Below are 18,233 nucleotides of genomic sequence, written 5' to 3'. Positions count from 1 at the left end.
AGTTCAATATGTTGATGTTGGAGTGAAGATAAGTGAGGGGCCAGTTTTTTTTTTTTTTTTTTTTTTTGCGGTACACGGGCCTCTCACTGTTGTGGCCTCTCCCGTTGCGGAGCACAGGCTCAGCGGCCATGGCTCATGGGCCCAGCCGCTCCACGGCATGTGGGATCTTCCCCGGACCGGGGCACGAACCCATGTCCCCTGCATCGGCAGGCGGACTCTCAACCACTGCGCCACCAGGGAAGCCCAAGGGGCCAGTTTTTATCTCTGTTTGGTTTGATGCTTTCAGAACCAATCATATTGATCAAAGAAATACTATCCTTACAAGCCAATGCAAACCCTTGAAGAATCATATGTGTTCAATTAATTGCATTCATCCTGTAGAGTCATTCTTAGAAATTTCCTACCATCCTGAAGAAAAGAAAATGACCATTCCAAAACGTTAGACACGCAAGGACTTCTCTCTCCACCCAAAAGATCACAATCAGCGAGAATCAAAGAGACGTCTAATGGCTAGACGTTGCACTGCCGTTTTATTTTCTTACTTAGAGAAAAATAGGCAATGCTATCCAGAGGTTGACTGCAAATTACCTAAACTAAGTCTAAAAGGTCACTTTCTTTTTCAGAGACACCCGTTCTGAGCTTATTGATAAAGGAAGTCCTGCAGGGAGAATACCTTTTAGGTGTGTCTCTAAAGAGATAACTGCTAATTTCAGCTCCATCTGGAATTACTGACGAATCATGAAAAAATGCCTTGTCCCGAATTTGCATCTGAAAGAGTTCCTCATCTCGAGTGGGTAACTTCTGGGTCCTGGAGCTGAGTGGTAACAGCAGCCACAGCATACACCAGTGGAGAGGCACCATCCTGGGGCAACAAAAAAGAATTGCTTACATTAATTTTACAGGCAAAACACTTGGGCAAGTTGCGAACTTTCTGAAGGGTTCACACTATTTGGTTTTGACAGAAAGAGCTGTATTATGTATTTTGGATACATGCACATGAGCTTTAAGGCGACTTTCCAGTTCTTTTTTTTCAAAGTATTTCAACAAGTTGACAATGAATTCACCAGAATTTCAGATATTAAAAAGATTTTGAAACAAAAGGACTCTTGGTGCATTGACTTCCTTGGGTATTCAGGGAGAAAAGTTCCCCCTTCATTATGGCAGAAGCCAATATGGTCATTGTAGACATCTCCATACAAATGTCTCAAAGCTTAAACCATAACATAAGTCTCAGAGACCCACTGAGAGCCTGAAAATTACCACTACACAGTTACTTTTCTTTGTCCTTAAAATTTGATTAAGGATCATATATAGAATTATTCTGCAAATCAGATTTTCATAAATCAGAGATTTTAAGAGATTATAAAGTTTAACTTTCTTATAGGATAAGCAATTTGTCTAAAATCCCAAGGTGAGTTATTTGCCAGTGTCTAATATTACAGATTTACCAGACTCTTCAACACAACACTTATATATAAACTTTTACCATATTAAAAAGTGGGCTTGGATTCCTACTTCAAATCAAGAAAGACCACTGGGGACTTCCCTGGTGGTCCGGTGGTTAAGACTCCACGCTTCCAATGCAGGGGGAGAGGGTTCCATCCCTGGTCGGGGAGCTAAAATCCCACATGCCCTGTGGCGCAGCCAAAAAAAAAAAAAAAAGACCATTGGAAAGTTCTATACTTAGGTCATTTGTCTTAACCTCCAGCAGAGTTATATATTTGCTGCTCCAGTTTTCATTGAGTTACACTTTGACATTTATCACTGACTTTCATAAAAAATCCTATAAGCAGGGCTTCCCTGGTGGCGCAGTGGTTGAGAGTCCGCCTGCCGATGCAGGGGACACGGGTTCGTACCCCGGTCCGGGAGGATCCCACACGTCGCGCAGCGGCCGGGCCCGTGAGCCATGGCCTCTGAGCCTGTGCGTCCGGAGCCTGTGCTCCGCAATGGGAGAGGCCACAACAGTGAGAGGCCCGCGTACCGCAAAAAAATAAAAATAAAATTAAAAATCCTATAAGCAATCATGGATCATTCTCTAGGGCACCTTGCTTTAGGGATTGTTTCAAGGACACCATCTTCTACATGTTTCCCTTTCCCAACAGGAAGACGCAGGTAGGCGAGTTCTTTTCACCTCAAGTGCTAATGAAAGGCTTTGCTTCCTTTGAGGATTTGGTGCCTGTTTTCCTCACAGAGAAAACTAGGTAAGGAGTTGTTTTCCCTTATCTCTTTGACAATATACATCAAGGAATTCAAGCATTAGGGAAATATAGTGTTTTTACATTGAACTACTTTAAATAGTGAGAAAGTCAAATGCAAATATTTGCAATAATTGGAAATGAAGAGAATGCCAGTTTTATTTCTAAATAGTCATTGCTATAGCTATGCGGTCACCTCTACTTAAACCATCACTTGACTTTAAGTTTTCTTTGAGTGCTACCAAAAATAGATTCATACAACTGAAAATATTTTTTTGAAGGGAATAAGCTTTTCTTTTTTCTATGAGAGTTTGAGAAGTAATTTTTCCCAGTGAGCTTGCTCAGAAAGTTCCTTTAACTTACTTTTTCAAAATTTGCTTTCTGCCATGTGCTCTGCAATTTTCCATATAAATATCTGCAGTAATTAGGAGTTACTATGTGCAAAACACGGTGCGAAGTTGCATTTATATTCACAATAACCTTGTGAAGTAGGTGCTATTCTTATATAAGTATAAACCTCCTTTAACATAAGCAGAGAAAGGATATAAACCCAAGTGAATCTGACTGCAGAGCCCGTACATTTATTTCCCATCCTATTTCTCAATTGTATTGCCATTGAATGAGAGTTTGACTGAGAGCTAAGAAACTTGACTTTTTAGTTTCAGCTGCTAACTAGAAGTGTAATCTTAGGCAATTCACTTAAAATTCTGGACCTCAATTTTATGAAGGGTTTGGATGGATGATCTCTAAACTCTGAAAACAAATGATGATTCTGAGACTGAACACTGAAATCCTCTTCCCAAATAGCTAGCAGTTTAGGAATAAGAACAGGCCTCCTTGAGTTTCATTAAATAACCTGTCCCTCAGATATCCAGGTGATTGTCAAGGTGGAACCCAAGGAAAGCCGGGGATGTAAACGAGAGGTCATGGGAGTTACTAAAAGCAAACAAAGGTTATATCTACAAAAGATGGCTGGGGGGATCAAAAATCAAAGCTCAGTGAACCTATTCAAAACAAATAGGGACATGGTGGAGTAGACTGAATGGGACCACCACTCACGACCCTCAGTCCCTCTCCTCTGATGCCCTTCATCCTGCAGCCAACAGAAACGGAAAATCTGAATAGAATTTGATATGCCGCCCCTATAAAGAAATACTTATTATTTCAGCATAATAAAACACATTCAGTTTACTTTGTAGTAGCATCTCTGAAAGTTTGCCTCCTGAGAGCAGAAGGGGCCAGATAATAAAATATGTCTCTTTAGAAAGGGTTAGAATTTGGCTTTCCATACTTATTAGGAACTTAGAGCAAACATGCCATGGCAGCACTTGAGTGTGAGATACTTGGGCGTATTTGCCCTAGAACCACTCAAGGGCAGCCTTCTCCCACGAGCCCCACATTTGCCCGCAAAGCTGTCACTTGCACAGTACCACTGCACAGCTGAACAGGACAAGCTGCCCAATGCCCCTGGGTATTTGGGATATTTAGGTCAGCCCCAGAGTTAGACAGCTGGCATGTTATGACTGGTGGGAATTTTCCCAGCATCCTCAGCTGCCTGTGGGAGGAACTTTCTCTTTATTAAATCAGCTAATAAGCAGAGATGAATTTTGAGTTAATAACAATATTAATAAATTTGTTGTGTATGTGCTGCATGCCAGGCACTCTTCTAAGTGCTTCATGTCTATTATCTCATGAATGCCAGCAACAAGCCTATGATGTAGGCCCTATTATTTATCTCATCTCATCTCAAAAATGATCAAACTGAGGCTTGGACACATAAGAACACATAGTGAATACAATATGATATGAGAAATATAAACTATCAGGAGTGTGGTAAATATGATTATTATATATTCCCCCACGTCAGCTACTTAGCCATGTAATATTCAGTAAAGTGAACAACTTCAGATGATAGGATTATGCAGAGTAAGTGTTCAAAAGACAATACTCCATGGGTTTCTGTGCTTGGTTGTGTATATGTGGGGAGCAGAAGAACTGACTGCCTTTGTTCCAGATTATCTTTTCAAGGATGTTTGTATAGTAAACAGCCTTGGAAGATAAAGCTTCTGGAGCAAAGAGCAGGCGTGATTGTTACCCATTATAAAAATCTGGGTTCCCTAAGCTCAGGGCTGCTCTCTTATAATAAGCCCCACTATATGGGCTGATGCCATCAGGCCCTCTTTCAATCATCCCACGAGAATTGGGGGGTCAGGCAGTGGGAGAAAATGCTGCTGCTGTGGATCTGTGGCTCCTGCTATTGCTGCATAATAAAGTCCTTTGTCGCCGACCCAGGAGTCTCATGCCATCTAGCATCCATGAAACTACAGCAGGCTAACTTGTTAGCTTGCAAGGAGGGTAAAATTTCATACTCTTCACAGTTATTGACACTAAGATTTTACTTGTTAAATTATTTTACTGGCTTATTGACTTCACACTGGCTCAGGTAGACATTTTTATTTAGATAATCACCAATAGGGAATAGACTAAACTATCTTTTGCTTTCTTTAAAAAAAAAAAAAATCGTATATCCTCAACTAAAGTTCTATCAGGTCACACTTTCCATTTCTGAAACAATTTTAGCTATTTAAATTGCCACATCAACTATGGGCAAAACAGATACTTTTCAGAAAAGTGTTTAAAATGAGTATGATCCCTTTTCTTTTTATTGTATCTACAGGAGAAGATGGGTGTTAACTGAACTTATTGTGGTAACCATCTCACAATGTATGTAAATCATACCACCAGGATGTATGCCTTAAACTTATACAGTGATGTATGTCAGTTATTTTTCAATAAAACTGGAAAAAATTAGTATGATTCCCCAAACACAGGACTTTATATTCTGTAGGATTATTGTTTTCAAAATGTTATCTAATAACATCCATGTATTGCTGGGGAAAAACATACTCCGTTTTTAGGGAAGCCTAATAATTTGTTCAATTTGATCAGGTTACAGGCAGTATTTTTTTAACAAGATGTACTTAAAAGAAGCATTGAATATAGCTAATCAAAAAACGATTATGCAGACATATTGTGCATGTTTTCACAATTTATATTCACTTATTCAAATTTAAAGCTTTATGTAAGTATTGTTTAAAGGATGGAATTTTACAGATTTTTTTCCCTACCAAAAAAAATGTTCTCTCTTAGACATTCAGCTTAAGAATTAGTCACTTTTAAATAAACAACTGAAAATACATTCTGCTTAAGAATAAGCCTTGGGTAATCCAGTCTATAAGAACAGACTTTTCTTCTAAGATTACAAAAGTGCCCTCTAATGGCATAACTTTTCCTCTCATTTCTTTTTGTTACTTCTAGGTATCTAGAGCTTATCTAGGTTTAAAGTTTAAAGTAAATAACGTTTCTTAGAATTTCTCATTCAGCATTATTACTTCTGTCATGGACATCTTGTGGATAATCTAGGAAATGTGTTTGCACAGCAAGAAATCTTGCTATCTTTCTACAGTCAAGGGTCTAGTTCCAACAGAAGTAGAAAGTTGCTAGGATAGTTCCAAATATTTTTATTTTACTAGGCAGATCAATCAACTTGGTTGCACAATGATTTTCAGCCCAGAAAAACTAGGTGGTGTTATTCTATTACTGAGAAGATTGACTTTGTTTCGATTGAAAAGTTCTGGTGAATCGTGTTCATAGATGCTAATCTAAAACTCTGAGATTGTTCATATTGTCAGAGGCCTTCCCCATATTCGAACATTCCTTCCTATCCTACCAAAACAGAAGTGAGAAAACAAAAATGACCTAATGATTTGATATACCTCAAACTTTAATCTAGATTATTGGGAATCCAGATTATTGGAGATATGAGGTAGTTTTAACCTTTGGAATGCCAATGTGTCCTGGATTAAAAGGAGAAATTGTTTTGAAATATAATTGTCCAATGAGATTAACAATGTATTCTATACCTGGAAAGGTAGAGACAGGTTTGGGCACTGAAAAGTAAATAACTTTAAATATTATTAAAGTTTATTAGTTTAACTAATAAACTAAACTATTATTAGTTTAGACTATACACACACACACACACACACACACACACACACACACACACAGATATCTAAATTCAAGCTACTTAGATACACTATATGAATCCAATTAGTTGATGTTAGAGTAAAGGTACATGAGCAATGGTTCTAAAAGAACCTTTTAAATATGCAATTTTATTTTTATATTTGCTGCCCCCTCTCTGGCGAGCGAGTGAACACTACAGCTCTAGAAGGGTGGAGGGGAGCTGCTTTTGAATGTTTGAGGGCTGTGATGACTGGAGCTGCTTCTCCCATTTGCCTCCTTCCCTGCTGGGCTCTCTGCTGCCCTACCCCACAGAGAGAACGCGGAGCGTGGACCGCAGTGGGTGAATTGAAGATCAGTTTTAAACAAAATGCCAATGTAGAGATATAAAGCATTTGTATTGTCCCAGAATGGGTAGGGAGTAGAGCAGCTAATGGGTAACTGAAAACACATAAATAATTCTAAGACTTTATTTTCAGCATTAACATGACCTTTTTTTAAAAAATTTATTTGTTTAATTTATTTTTATTTTTGGCTGCATTGGGTCTTCGTTGCTACGCCGTGGGCTTTCTCTAGTTGCGGCGAGCGGGGGCTACTCTTCATTGTGGTGCACGGGCTTCTCATTGCGGTGGCTTCTCTTGTTGTGGAGCACGGGCTCTAGGTACGCGGGCTTCAGTAGCTGTGGCACTTGGGCTCAGTAGTTGTGGCTCGCGGGCTTAGTTGCTCTGCAGCACGTGGGATCTTCCCGGACCAGGGCTCGAATCCGTGTCCCCTGAATTGGCAGGTGGATTCTTAACCACTGTGCCACTAGGGAAGCCCCCAATTTTATTCTACGTGGCTTTTAAACAGTCAAACTGACCTGGCACAACCTTTTCCCACAAACCTGTGGAAATGCTTGAGAATTGTAAAATGGTCAAATGGTATGCAAGAAAAAAAATTAAAGGGGCCTGGAATAATTTATCAGTGTACCAACTAACCACCCAGGATGACCTCTATCACCACAAAAAAACCACAATAGGCCTAAAAGCAAATAAAACTTTCCCCAGGAAGTCAGCAGCAGCTCTACTACCGTCATTTTGCAAAAGTTATCTTCAGTTACATAGTCAACTTATCATCTTGGTTAATCCACTGATTCACTTAGTGAAAATAAAAATTTATTATTTGAGGGCTTCCCTGGTGGCGCAGTGGTTGAGAGTCCGCCTGCCGATGCAGGGGACACGGGTTCGTGCCCCGGTCCGGGAGGATCCCACATGCCGCGGAGCGGCTGGGCCCGTGAGCCATGGCCGCTGAGCCTGCGCGTCCAGAGCCTGTGCTCTGCAGCGGGAGAGGCCACAACAGTGAGAGGCCCGCGTATCGCAAGGAAAAAAAAAAATTATTATTTGAAACTGTGTAAACAATGAGAGTAAGTAAATAAATCTGGTTAATTTTTTTTTTACTTTGAAATAGGTATTCAATGAATTTAACCACAAATCCTAATTGAGAACCTTGTCTTAAGAGTAGTGAATATTTCAAACCATTAAAATGCTTGCGTTTAATATTTATAGACTGCTGTTTAGTTACATCATTTCACTAATCTAAGAAATTTGCAAGGCTGGTAAATAAAAAGTTCTTTAAGGTTTTCATGGAACTTCCAAGGCTCTGTGAATAGAAGATGTCATATAAATTAAGGCATTGCAACCTTTCTCAGTTCTGTAGATTTCTCAGAACAGCAGCCGGCAGCTCTACCTACCTGTGAGTTATATGATCAAAGCAAATCCTTCCATCCCTTTACCACCAACCACCAAGATTCTGCAAATTCCTTGTAGAACATGTGAACGTATTTGTAAAAAATGTCATCGAGCTCCTATAGACATTACATGGTATAAAACTTAATAATCAGATTCATCAGGATAAACAGGCCACACATAGCATACAATTAAAAAGAAAATTCATAGAGTCATTAAAATGCACTTAAAAACTATCCAATGCGCCCGATCATGTGTAGGCCACAAACATGAAATGAACTTACAATGACCAAAAAGAAGGATGGGGCGTTCTGAATTTACTTGAGACAAATGCATCTGGAATAAATAAAATCTAATGTTTAATTACAGAGAGTGGAAAGTGCATGATTATAATTTAGTGAGGATAATTTCAAGGAATGGTCTGCCGCAGAGATTTCTGTTATTTTCTTTTCCTTTTTAAGTGCAAATATTTAGTCTTTTAACTTCTATTTTTAAACTCAGGGGCATTTGTTTTTGTTTGAATCATCCATGCCACATCTGATAATAAATCTGAAGCATCTGATCTAGCTGTAAAGAAAAAAAAAAAAAAAACGTAGCCTTGGTCAGGGGGGATGGCCCCCGTGCCTGCCAGGATGTGATCTGTGAGCAAGGAGAGGTGGTGGGGGCGGGGGGCGGGGGCGGGGGGGTCTGTCTGTGCACTTGACGCAGTAGAATGTCCAGCCTGGACCTACAGATTCCCTCAAGGCAGAAAAAAGTGAAAAAAGCTGAATTCCCAGAAGTCGTTTTGTTCTGCCGTCTTTTGCAAACAATGAAAATGTTAACTGAAATTAGTTGGTTGTTCCTATAAATATACAAGTAGCCTCTACTATGGTTGCAAATTTGAGGGAAATAGAGCATTCTGTGGTTTGGTATGTTTCCATATTTGAAAAGGGTGAAAGAAGCAGGTAGAAGTCAAGGGCTTCTGGTCTGCGCTAAGGAGTGGTTTCCTGCCCGTGCTGGGTGAGCTGCAATATTTCCAACGCCTATAGCCCAACAGAGCAGAGCCAGCCTTGGGCACAGAACACATAGGCTAAAGCTCTCTAAATGCAGGCTGTCATTACAGAGTGGAATGATTATTAAGGGTTTTAGAGTTCATTATGTCAATAATCTATGGATTAGGGACCTTCACAGGCATTTCAGCTGCAATGATTCCAACCTCCTCTACCACTTCTCTAAATGATTGCCAACTTTCATTCTGGAAGGAAATTAAATTAGTATGAAAAAGCAATGTAAAATTAAAACATGCCAAAGATCTGAATACAGTTTCCATTCTGTCATCTCCTTCCCTCTGATCCTCATGGTGTGCAGTTCACAGCAGGGCCAAGGCTAGGGCACTCTAATTTTAAAAGATGGCCAAGCCTACATAATAAGAACAGCTTGGCCCTTCCGGGGAGCCTGTGCAGCCCGCCACTGCCAGGGTCCCGGGATCCAGGGACGGCTCCCTCGGGAGAGCGCTCGGCGCGCCTCAGGCTGCAGCGTCACGCCGTCACGCCGGCCTCTGCCGCTGCAGGCCCGCCCCGCACTCCGTGACCCTCCCTACCCCCCCGGCCTGGGTGAGCCAGAGCCTCCGAATCAGCGGCTCCTTTAACCCCGTCCTGTCTGAGCAAAGAACAGACGCCCTCTGGCGACCTACACGCACAGGCGGGGCCAAATCCAAAGCTGAGCCCCTGGGAACTGTGAGAACAAAGAAGAGAAAGGGAAATCTCTCCCAGCAGCCTCAGAAGCAGCGGATTAAACCTCCACAATCAACTTGATATACCCTGCATCTGTGGAATACCTGAATAGACAACGAATCATCCCAAATTAAGGAGCCCTGTGGATGAAAGGCTCTTGGTGCTGCAGCCAGGAGTCAGTGCTGTGCCTCTGAGGTGGGAGAGCCAACTTCAGGACACTGGTCCACAAGAGGCCTCCCAGCTGCACATAATATCAAACGGCGAAAATCTCCCAGAGATCTCCATCTCAATGCCAGCACCCAGCTTCACTCAACGACCAGCAAGCTACAGTGCTGGACATCCTATGCCAAACAACTAGCAAGACAGGAACACAACACCACCCATTAGCAGAGAGGCTGCCCAAAATCATAATAAGTCTACAGATACCCCAAAACACACCACCAGACGTGGACCTGCCCACCAGAAAGACAAGATCCAGCCTCATCCACCAGAACACAGGCACTAGTCCCCTCCACCAGGAAGCCTACACAACCCACTGAACCAACCTTAGCCACTGGGGACAGACACAAAAAACAACAGGAACTACGAACCTTCAGCCTGCAAAAAAGGAGACCCCAAACACAGTAAGATAAGCAAAATGAAAAAACAGAAAAACACACAGCAGATGAAGGAGCAAGATAAAAACCCACCAGACCTAACAAATGAAGAGGAAATAGGCAGTCTATCTGAAAAAGAATTCAGAATAATGATAGTAAGGTTGATCCGAAATCTTGGAGATAGAATGGACAATAGAATGGACAAATTGCAAGAATCAGTTAACAAGGACCTAGAAGAACTAAAGATGAAACAAGCAACGATGAACAACACAATAAATGAAATTAAAAGTACTCTAGATGGGATCAATAGCAGAATAACTGAGGCAGAAGAACGGATAAGTGACCTGGAAGATAAAATAGTGGAAATAACTACTGCAGAGCAGAATAAAGAAAAAAGAATGAAAAGAACTGAGGACAGTCTCAGAGACATCTGGGACAACATTAAACGCACCAACATTCGAATTATAGGGGTTCCAGAAGAAGAAGAGAAAAAGAAAGGGACTGAGAAAATATTTGAAGAGATTATAGTTGAAAACTTCCCTAATATGGGAAAGGAAATAGTTAATCAAGTCCAGGAAGCACAGAGAGTCCCATACAGGATAAATCCAAGGAGAAATACGCCAAGACACATATTAATCAAACTGTCAAAAATTAAATACAAAGAAAACATATTAAAAGCAGCAAGGGAAAAACAACAAATAACACACAAGGGAATCCCCATAAGGTTAACAGCTGATCTTTCAGCAGAAACTCTGCAAGCCAGAAGGGAGTGGCAGGACATATTGAAAGTGTTGAAGGAGAAAAACCTGCAACCAAGATTACTCTACCCAGCAAGGATCTCATTCAGATTTGATGGAGAAATTAAAACCTTTAGAGACAAGCAAAAGCTGAGAGAGTTCAGCACCACCAAACCAGCTCTACAACAACTACTAAAGGAACTTCTCTAGGCAAGAAACACAAAAGAAGGAAAGGACCTACAATAATGAACCCAAAACAATTAAGAAAATGGGAATAGGAACACACATATCGATAATTACCTTAAATGTAAATGGACTAAATGCTCCCACCAAAAGACACAGATTGGCTGAATGGATACAAAAACAAGACCCATATATTTGCTGTCTACAAGAGACCCACTTCAGACCTAGAGACACATACAGACTGAAAGTAAGGGGATGGAAAAAGGTATTTCATGCAAATGGAAACCAAAAGAAAGCTGGAGTAGCAATTCTCATATCAGACAAAATAGACTTTAAAATAAAGACTATTAGAAGAGACAAAGAAGGACACTACATAATGATCAAGGGATCGATCCAAGAGGAAGATATAACAATTGTAAATATTTATACACCCAACATAGGTGCACCTCAATACATAAGGCAAATACTGACAACCATAAAAGGGGAAATCGACAGTAACACATTCATAGTAGGGGACTTTAACACCCCACTTTCACCAATGGACAGATCATCCAAAATGAAAATAAATAAGGAAACACAAGCTTTAAATGATACATTAAACGAGATGGAGTTAATTGATATTTATAGGACATTCCATCCAAAAACAACAGAATACACATTTTTCTCAAGTGCTCATGGAACATTCTCCAGGATAGATCATATCTTGGGTCACAAATCAAGCCTTGGTAAACTTAAGAAAATTGAAATTGTATCAAGTATCTTTTCTGACCACAACGCCATGAGACTAGATATCAATTACAGGAAAAGATCTGTAAAAAATACAAACACATGGAGGCTAAACAATACACTACTTAATAATGAAGTGATCACTGAAGAAATCAAAGAGGAAATCAAAAAATACCTAGAAACAAATGACAATGGAGACACAACGACCCAAAACCTGTGGGATGCAGCAAAAGCAGTTCTAAAGGGGAAGTTTATAGCAATACAAGCCCACCTTAAGAAGCAGGAAACATCTCGAATAAACAACCTAACCTTGCACCTCAAGCAATTAGAGAAAGAAGAACAAAAAAACCCCAAACCTAGCAGAAGGAAAGAAATCATAAAAATCAGATCAGAAATAAATGAAAAAGAAATGAAGGAAACAATAGCAAAGATCAATAAAACTAAAAGCTGGTTCTTTGAGAAGATAAACAAAATAGATAAACCACTAGCCAGACTCATCAAGAAAAAAAGGGAGAAGACTCAAATCAATAGAATTAGAAATGAAAAAGGAGAGGTAACAACTGACACTGCAGAAATAAAAGAGATCATGAGAGATTACTACAAGCAACTCTATGCCAATAAAATGGACAATCTGGAAGAAATGGACAAATTCTTAGAAATGCACAACCTGCCAAGACTGAATCAGGAAGAAATAGAAAATATGAACAGACCAATCACAAGCACTGAAATTGAAACTGTGATTAAAAATCTTCCAACAAAGAAAAGCCCAGGACCAGATGGCTTCACAGGCGAATTCTATCAAACATTTAGAGAATAGCTAACACCTATCCTTCTCAAACTCTTCCAAAATATAGCAGAGGGAGGAACACTCCCAAACTCCTTCTACGAGGCCACCATCACCTTGATACCAAAACCAGACAAGGATGTCACAAAGAAAGAAAACTACAGGCCAATATCACTGATGAACATAGATGCAAAAATCCTCAACAAAATACTAGCAAACAGAATCCAACAGCACATTAAAAGGATCATACACCATGATCAAGTGGGGTTTATTCCAGGAATGCAAGGATTCTTCAATATACGCAAATCTATCAATGTGATAAATCATATTAACAAACTGAAGGAGAAAAACCATACGATCATCTCAATAGATGCAGAGAAAGCTTTTGACAAAATTCAACACCCATTTATGATAAAAACCCTGCAGAAAGTAGGCATAGAGGGAACTTTCCTCAACATAATAAAGGCCATATATGACAAGCCCACAGCAAACATCATCCTCAATGGTGAAAAACTGAAAGCATTTCCACTAAGATCAGGAACAAGACAAGGTTGCCCACTCTCACCACTCTTATTCAACATAGTTTTGGAAGTTTTAGCCACAGCAATCAGAGAAGAAAAGGAAATAAAAGGAATCCAAATCGGAAAAGAAGAAGTAAAGCTGTCACTGTTTGCAGATGACATGATCCTATACATAGAGAATCCTAAAGATGCTACCAGAAAACTACTAGAGCTAATCAATGAATTTGGTAAAGTGGCAGGATACAAAATTAATGCACAGAAATCTCTGGCATTCCTATATACTAATGATGAAAAATCTGAAAGTGAAATCAAGAAAACACTCCCATTTACCATTGCAACAAAAAGAATAAAATATCTAGGAATAAACCTACCTAAGGAGACAAAAGATCTGTATGCAGAAAATTATAAGACACTGATGAAAGAAATTAAAGATGATACAAATAGATGGAGAGATATACCATGTTCTTGGATTGGAAGAATCAACATTGTGAAAATGACTCTACTACCCAAAGCAATCTATAGATTCAATGCAATCCCTATCAAACTACCACTGGCATTTTTCACAGAACTAGAACAAAAAATTTCACAATTTGTATGGAAACACAAAAGACCCCAAATAGCCAAAGCAATCTTGAGAACGAAAGAAGGAACTGGAGGAATCAGGCTCCCAGACTTCAGACTATACTACAAAGCTACAGTTATCAAGACGGTATGGTACTGGCACAAAAACAGAAAGATAGATCAATGGAACAGGATAGAAAGCCCAGAGATAAACCCACGCACATATGGTCACCTTATCTTTGACAAAGGAGGCAGAAATGTACAGTGGAGAAAGGACAGCCTATTCAATAAGTGGTGCTGGGAAAACTGGACAGCTACATGTAAAAGTATGAGATTAGATCACTCCCTAACACCATATACAAAAATAAGCTCAAAATGGATTAAAGACCTAAATGTAAGGCCAGAAACTATCAAACTCTTAGAGGAAAACATAGGCAGAACACTCTATGACATAAATCACAGCAAGGTCCTTTTTGACCCACCTCCTAGAGAAATGGAAATAAAAACAAAAGTAAACAAATGGGACCTAATGAAACTTAAAAGCTTTTGCGCAGCAAAGGAAACCATAAAGAAGACCAAAAGACAACCCTCAGAATGGGAGAAAATATTTGCAAATGAAGCAACGGACAAAGGATTAATCTCCAAAATTTATAAGCAGCTCATGCAGCTCAATAACAAAAAAACAAACAACCCGATCCAAAAATGGACAGAAGACCTAAATAGACATTTCTCCAAAGAAGATATACAGAATGCCAACAAACACATGAAACGATTATCAACATCCCTAATCAGTGAGAAAATCAAATCAAAACTACCATGAGGTATCATCTCACACCAGTCAGAATGGCCATCGTCAAAAAAACTAGAAACAATAAATGCTGGAGAGGGAGTGGAGAAAAGGGAAGACTCTTGCACTGCTGGTGGCAATGTGAATTGGTACAGCCACTATGGAGAACAGTATGGAGCTTCCTTAAGAAACTACAAATAGAACTACCATATGACCCAGCAATCCCACTACTGGGCATATACCCTGAGAAAACCATAATTCAAAAAGAGTCATGTACCAAAATGTTCATTGCAGCTCTATTTACAATAGCCCAGAGATGGAAACAACCTAAGTGTCCATCATCGGATGAATGGATAAAGAAGATGTGGCACATATATACAATGGAATATTACTCAGCCATAAAAAGAGACGAAATTGAGCTATTTGTAATGAGGTGGATAGACCTAGAGTCTGTCATACAGAGTGAAGTAAGTCAGAAAGAGAGAGACAAATACCGTATGCTAACACATATATATGGAATTTAAAAAAAAATGTCATGAAAAACCTAGGGGTGAAACAGGAATAAAGACACAGACTTACTAGAGAATGGACTTGAGGCTATGGGGAGGGGGAAGGGTAAACGGTGACAAAGCGATAAAGAGGCATGGACATATATACACTACCAAAAGTAAGGTAGTTAGCTAGTGGGAAGCAGCCGCATAGCACAGGGAGATCAGCTCGGTGCTTTGTGACCGCCTGGAGGGGTGGGATAGGGAGGGTGGGAGGGAGGGAGACGCAAGCGGGAAGAGATATGGGAATATATGTATATATATAACTGATTCATTTTGTTGTGAAGCTGAAACTAACATACCATTGTAAAGCAATTATACTCCAATAAAGATGTTAAAAAATAAATAAATAAATAAATTTAAAATAAAAAAAAAAAAAAAAAAAAAAGAACAGCTTGAAAGAGGATAAGGTTTGAAAGGAAGTGACCCTGTATTCCTACCATAATTAATGCCAATGGAAAGAATCATGAACAATAGAGATGGCCAAAATAAATGTACTAGAGATAGAGAGTAGTCTTTGATTCAGGAAGCCACACTCATTTTACTAAAGGAAGGAGCAGATCTCCTAAAATGCATCTGTTAGTTAGGTGATTCGAAGATATGATAAATTCAAAAGCAATTTAGAAGATAATGCAAAATAAAGCTGGAACAAGATACTGAATATCCTCCTCCTCTCCAAATTTCCTCTGTAGGTGCAATTGAGATACCTGGGCTCATTTCCACTGTCTTGGGAGAAGCTAATGATTCCTGGAATAATGAAAGCCCCTAAGGGAGGAGGAATATGCTCGCTTGCTTTTCTTACTTTAGTTTGGCAACTAAGCCTTATTTCCTGTTGATCTGAAACAAAATGGAAATGACTTCCTGTGCAATGTTCTCCAAAGCAGTTAAGAAACAACACACGCCATCCTCAACAGAAACGTAGCTAAGATGGAACGTGGCAATGTACCAGCAGCATCTAACAGCAGCACATATCAGCCTCAAAAGTGAATCGTCATGGTCAGCAGAGTCCCTGCTGTGTAAAACATGCCAAAAATACACTGAGAGTACAACAATACTGAATACACAGCCATACCGTCCCACTCTTTACCATCGAGTCAAGCGGACATTAATCATGCATAAAAGTGCCCTCCAGTGTGAGCTAACGCATACCAAGAGGAAAAGGGTAGTTGAGATAATAAGTGCTTAACAGGGTTGGAGTGAAGAGTCACCGAGAGCTGGTGAGGACAGAATGGGAATCAGAGTGGAAGTAGGATGAAGGGAGAAGAATGAACTAGATTTGGGGAAGGGAGATGGAGGTGGGGAGGTCAGGGAGTTGAGGCAGAGAAGTAGAACTGCATCAGTAAACAAATGTCATCTGAGCCCCCTCCATGTGCTGGACACAGAACGGTGTGCCAGTTAACACAAGACATACTCTCCTCTTTAGGTGTTTATGGTCTAGTAAGAAGTAAGGAAGAAAATATTCTTAGGAGAGAGATCAGCAGGGAACTGCATTCTGAAGAGGGTCCTTAAAATTTCACATCATGTCCCTAAGATCACAGAGAAAGACCGCAGAGGCAAGGACAAATATTTCATCAAGACAAGCTACTTTTTTGAAGATCACTCTTCTTTTCCACACAGAGCCTCCCGCCACCCCCAAGGTCAAGAAGCATGGTTCAGTGGAAAAATCACAGACTGAGAGTCAAGACACTTCCACTGCAGGCAGGAGAGCTATTCATGTTGATGGCTTGTTGGCCCAGGTGTTCTCCAGGGTACCCTGTAGCTGTGAGCCCCTGAGTCTAGGGTTAGTTCAGCCTGTTTCTCACAAAAGCTGGTAGCATAGGCAGAAACTAAGTTCCTCAAGGACACAATGCAACTTGGGTTCCTCTGTATCTAATTCTAAGATGAGAAATAACAGGTTAAGGACAGAAGTAAAGAAAAATCAACCTACCTTTACGGAAACATGTCCATCCATTTCATGTATTGAATGGTTGCTGTTGTAGGTTAACCTTGAGAAAGGGTTTCCACAGCCATGGTAACACTACAGAAGAATATTAATGTGAAATTCTACTGGCAAGTAAACCCAATTCTACTTTCTTGGAAATAATCATTAAAACACTGGAGGTGAGTTGTTGTAGACCTCCTGGAGGTTGGGACTATAGTATATGAATTATAGATTTGATATTTTTACAGTTATTTTATTCAAGAAGGGAACTTTTCAGTAAGATACTCCATAGATTTATTAGGATACCAAAAACTAAATATGGTCAAAAGAGCTAAAAATCAAGAGAATAAGAATTTTCCAAGCACTGACTCCATATTCTAAACTGAAGTAGGTGACATAAGGGCTCAAAAGAAATATCCTAGGAATTTATAATCTACTCATAAAGACAAAAGTTACACAACCCAGACACCAGAGTCCAATCATGTCCGTATCACTCATTCACTATTTTATTACTTAACATATATGTAATGAGTCCTTGCTACATGCAAGGCCCTCTTCTGGGGCCAGGGATGATCTCATGAATCCATGTTCTCATGGGGGTCATAGCAAGACACAGATGCATAAGTCAGAAAGCACTATTGGCTGGTAGTCATTGCTATGCAGAGAATTAAAAGATGCCTGTGTGAAAGATAGTGTGGTGAGGACCACTCTAGATGGTATATTTAGAGAAGATTTCTTGGAGAAAATGACATTTACTCTGAGATATGAAGGAAAGGAAGCAGTGAAACAAATGGCAGGGAAAAGAGCATTCCTGCAGAGAAACAGCAGGTGTGAAGGCCCTAAGTTGGCAGTAGGCCTGGGGCACTATGGAGAGGAAAGGCTATCAGTGTGGAACAGAGTGGAGGTCAAAGGGCAGATCACACACAGCCGTGCAGACCATATGAAGGAGTTAGGATTCTATCCTGAGTGTGATGGAAGGCCCTTTAAGCAGGCCAGGACTGTGATCTGGTCCATGGTTTTTCGGTGTAACTCTGTCTACTGTGTAGAAAATGGGTTTTAGGGAAGGGATCATTGTCAAAGCAAAAACCAAGCTCATCTCTGTAAAAGCAGAAAGATCAGATGAAGGCAAGGCTACTACAGTTGTCCACGGTAGACATGCTGATGGCTTAAACCTCGTGGCAGAGATGGACAGTAGTGAAGAGATTGGGAATA

The 18,233-nt window shown here is 40.0% G+C and overlaps 1 protein-coding gene across 1 annotated transcript in view; it reads right to left on the bottom strand.

Moving 5' to 3' along the window:
- The window catches only part of NDNF (neuron derived neurotrophic factor), a 44,572-nt gene that overhangs the window by 9,205 nt on the left and 17,134 nt on the right, over positions 1 to 18,233 (bottom strand). Inside the window, exon 2 of the mRNA XM_067735177.1 lies at positions 674 to 862. Within this exon, the coding sequence (XP_067591278.1) occupies positions 674 to 861 (188 nt within the window). The 5' untranslated portion in view covers position 862. The remainder of the gene's footprint in view (positions 1 to 673; positions 863 to 18,233) is intronic.

The sequence above is a fragment of the Pseudorca crassidens genome, chromosome 4 (assembly GCF_039906515.1).
Source record: "Pseudorca crassidens isolate mPseCra1 chromosome 4, mPseCra1.hap1, whole genome shotgun sequence".
Taxonomy (NCBI): domain Eukaryota; kingdom Metazoa; phylum Chordata; class Mammalia; order Artiodactyla; family Delphinidae; genus Pseudorca; species Pseudorca crassidens.
This window is presented reverse-complemented; position numbering and strand designations above follow the sequence as displayed.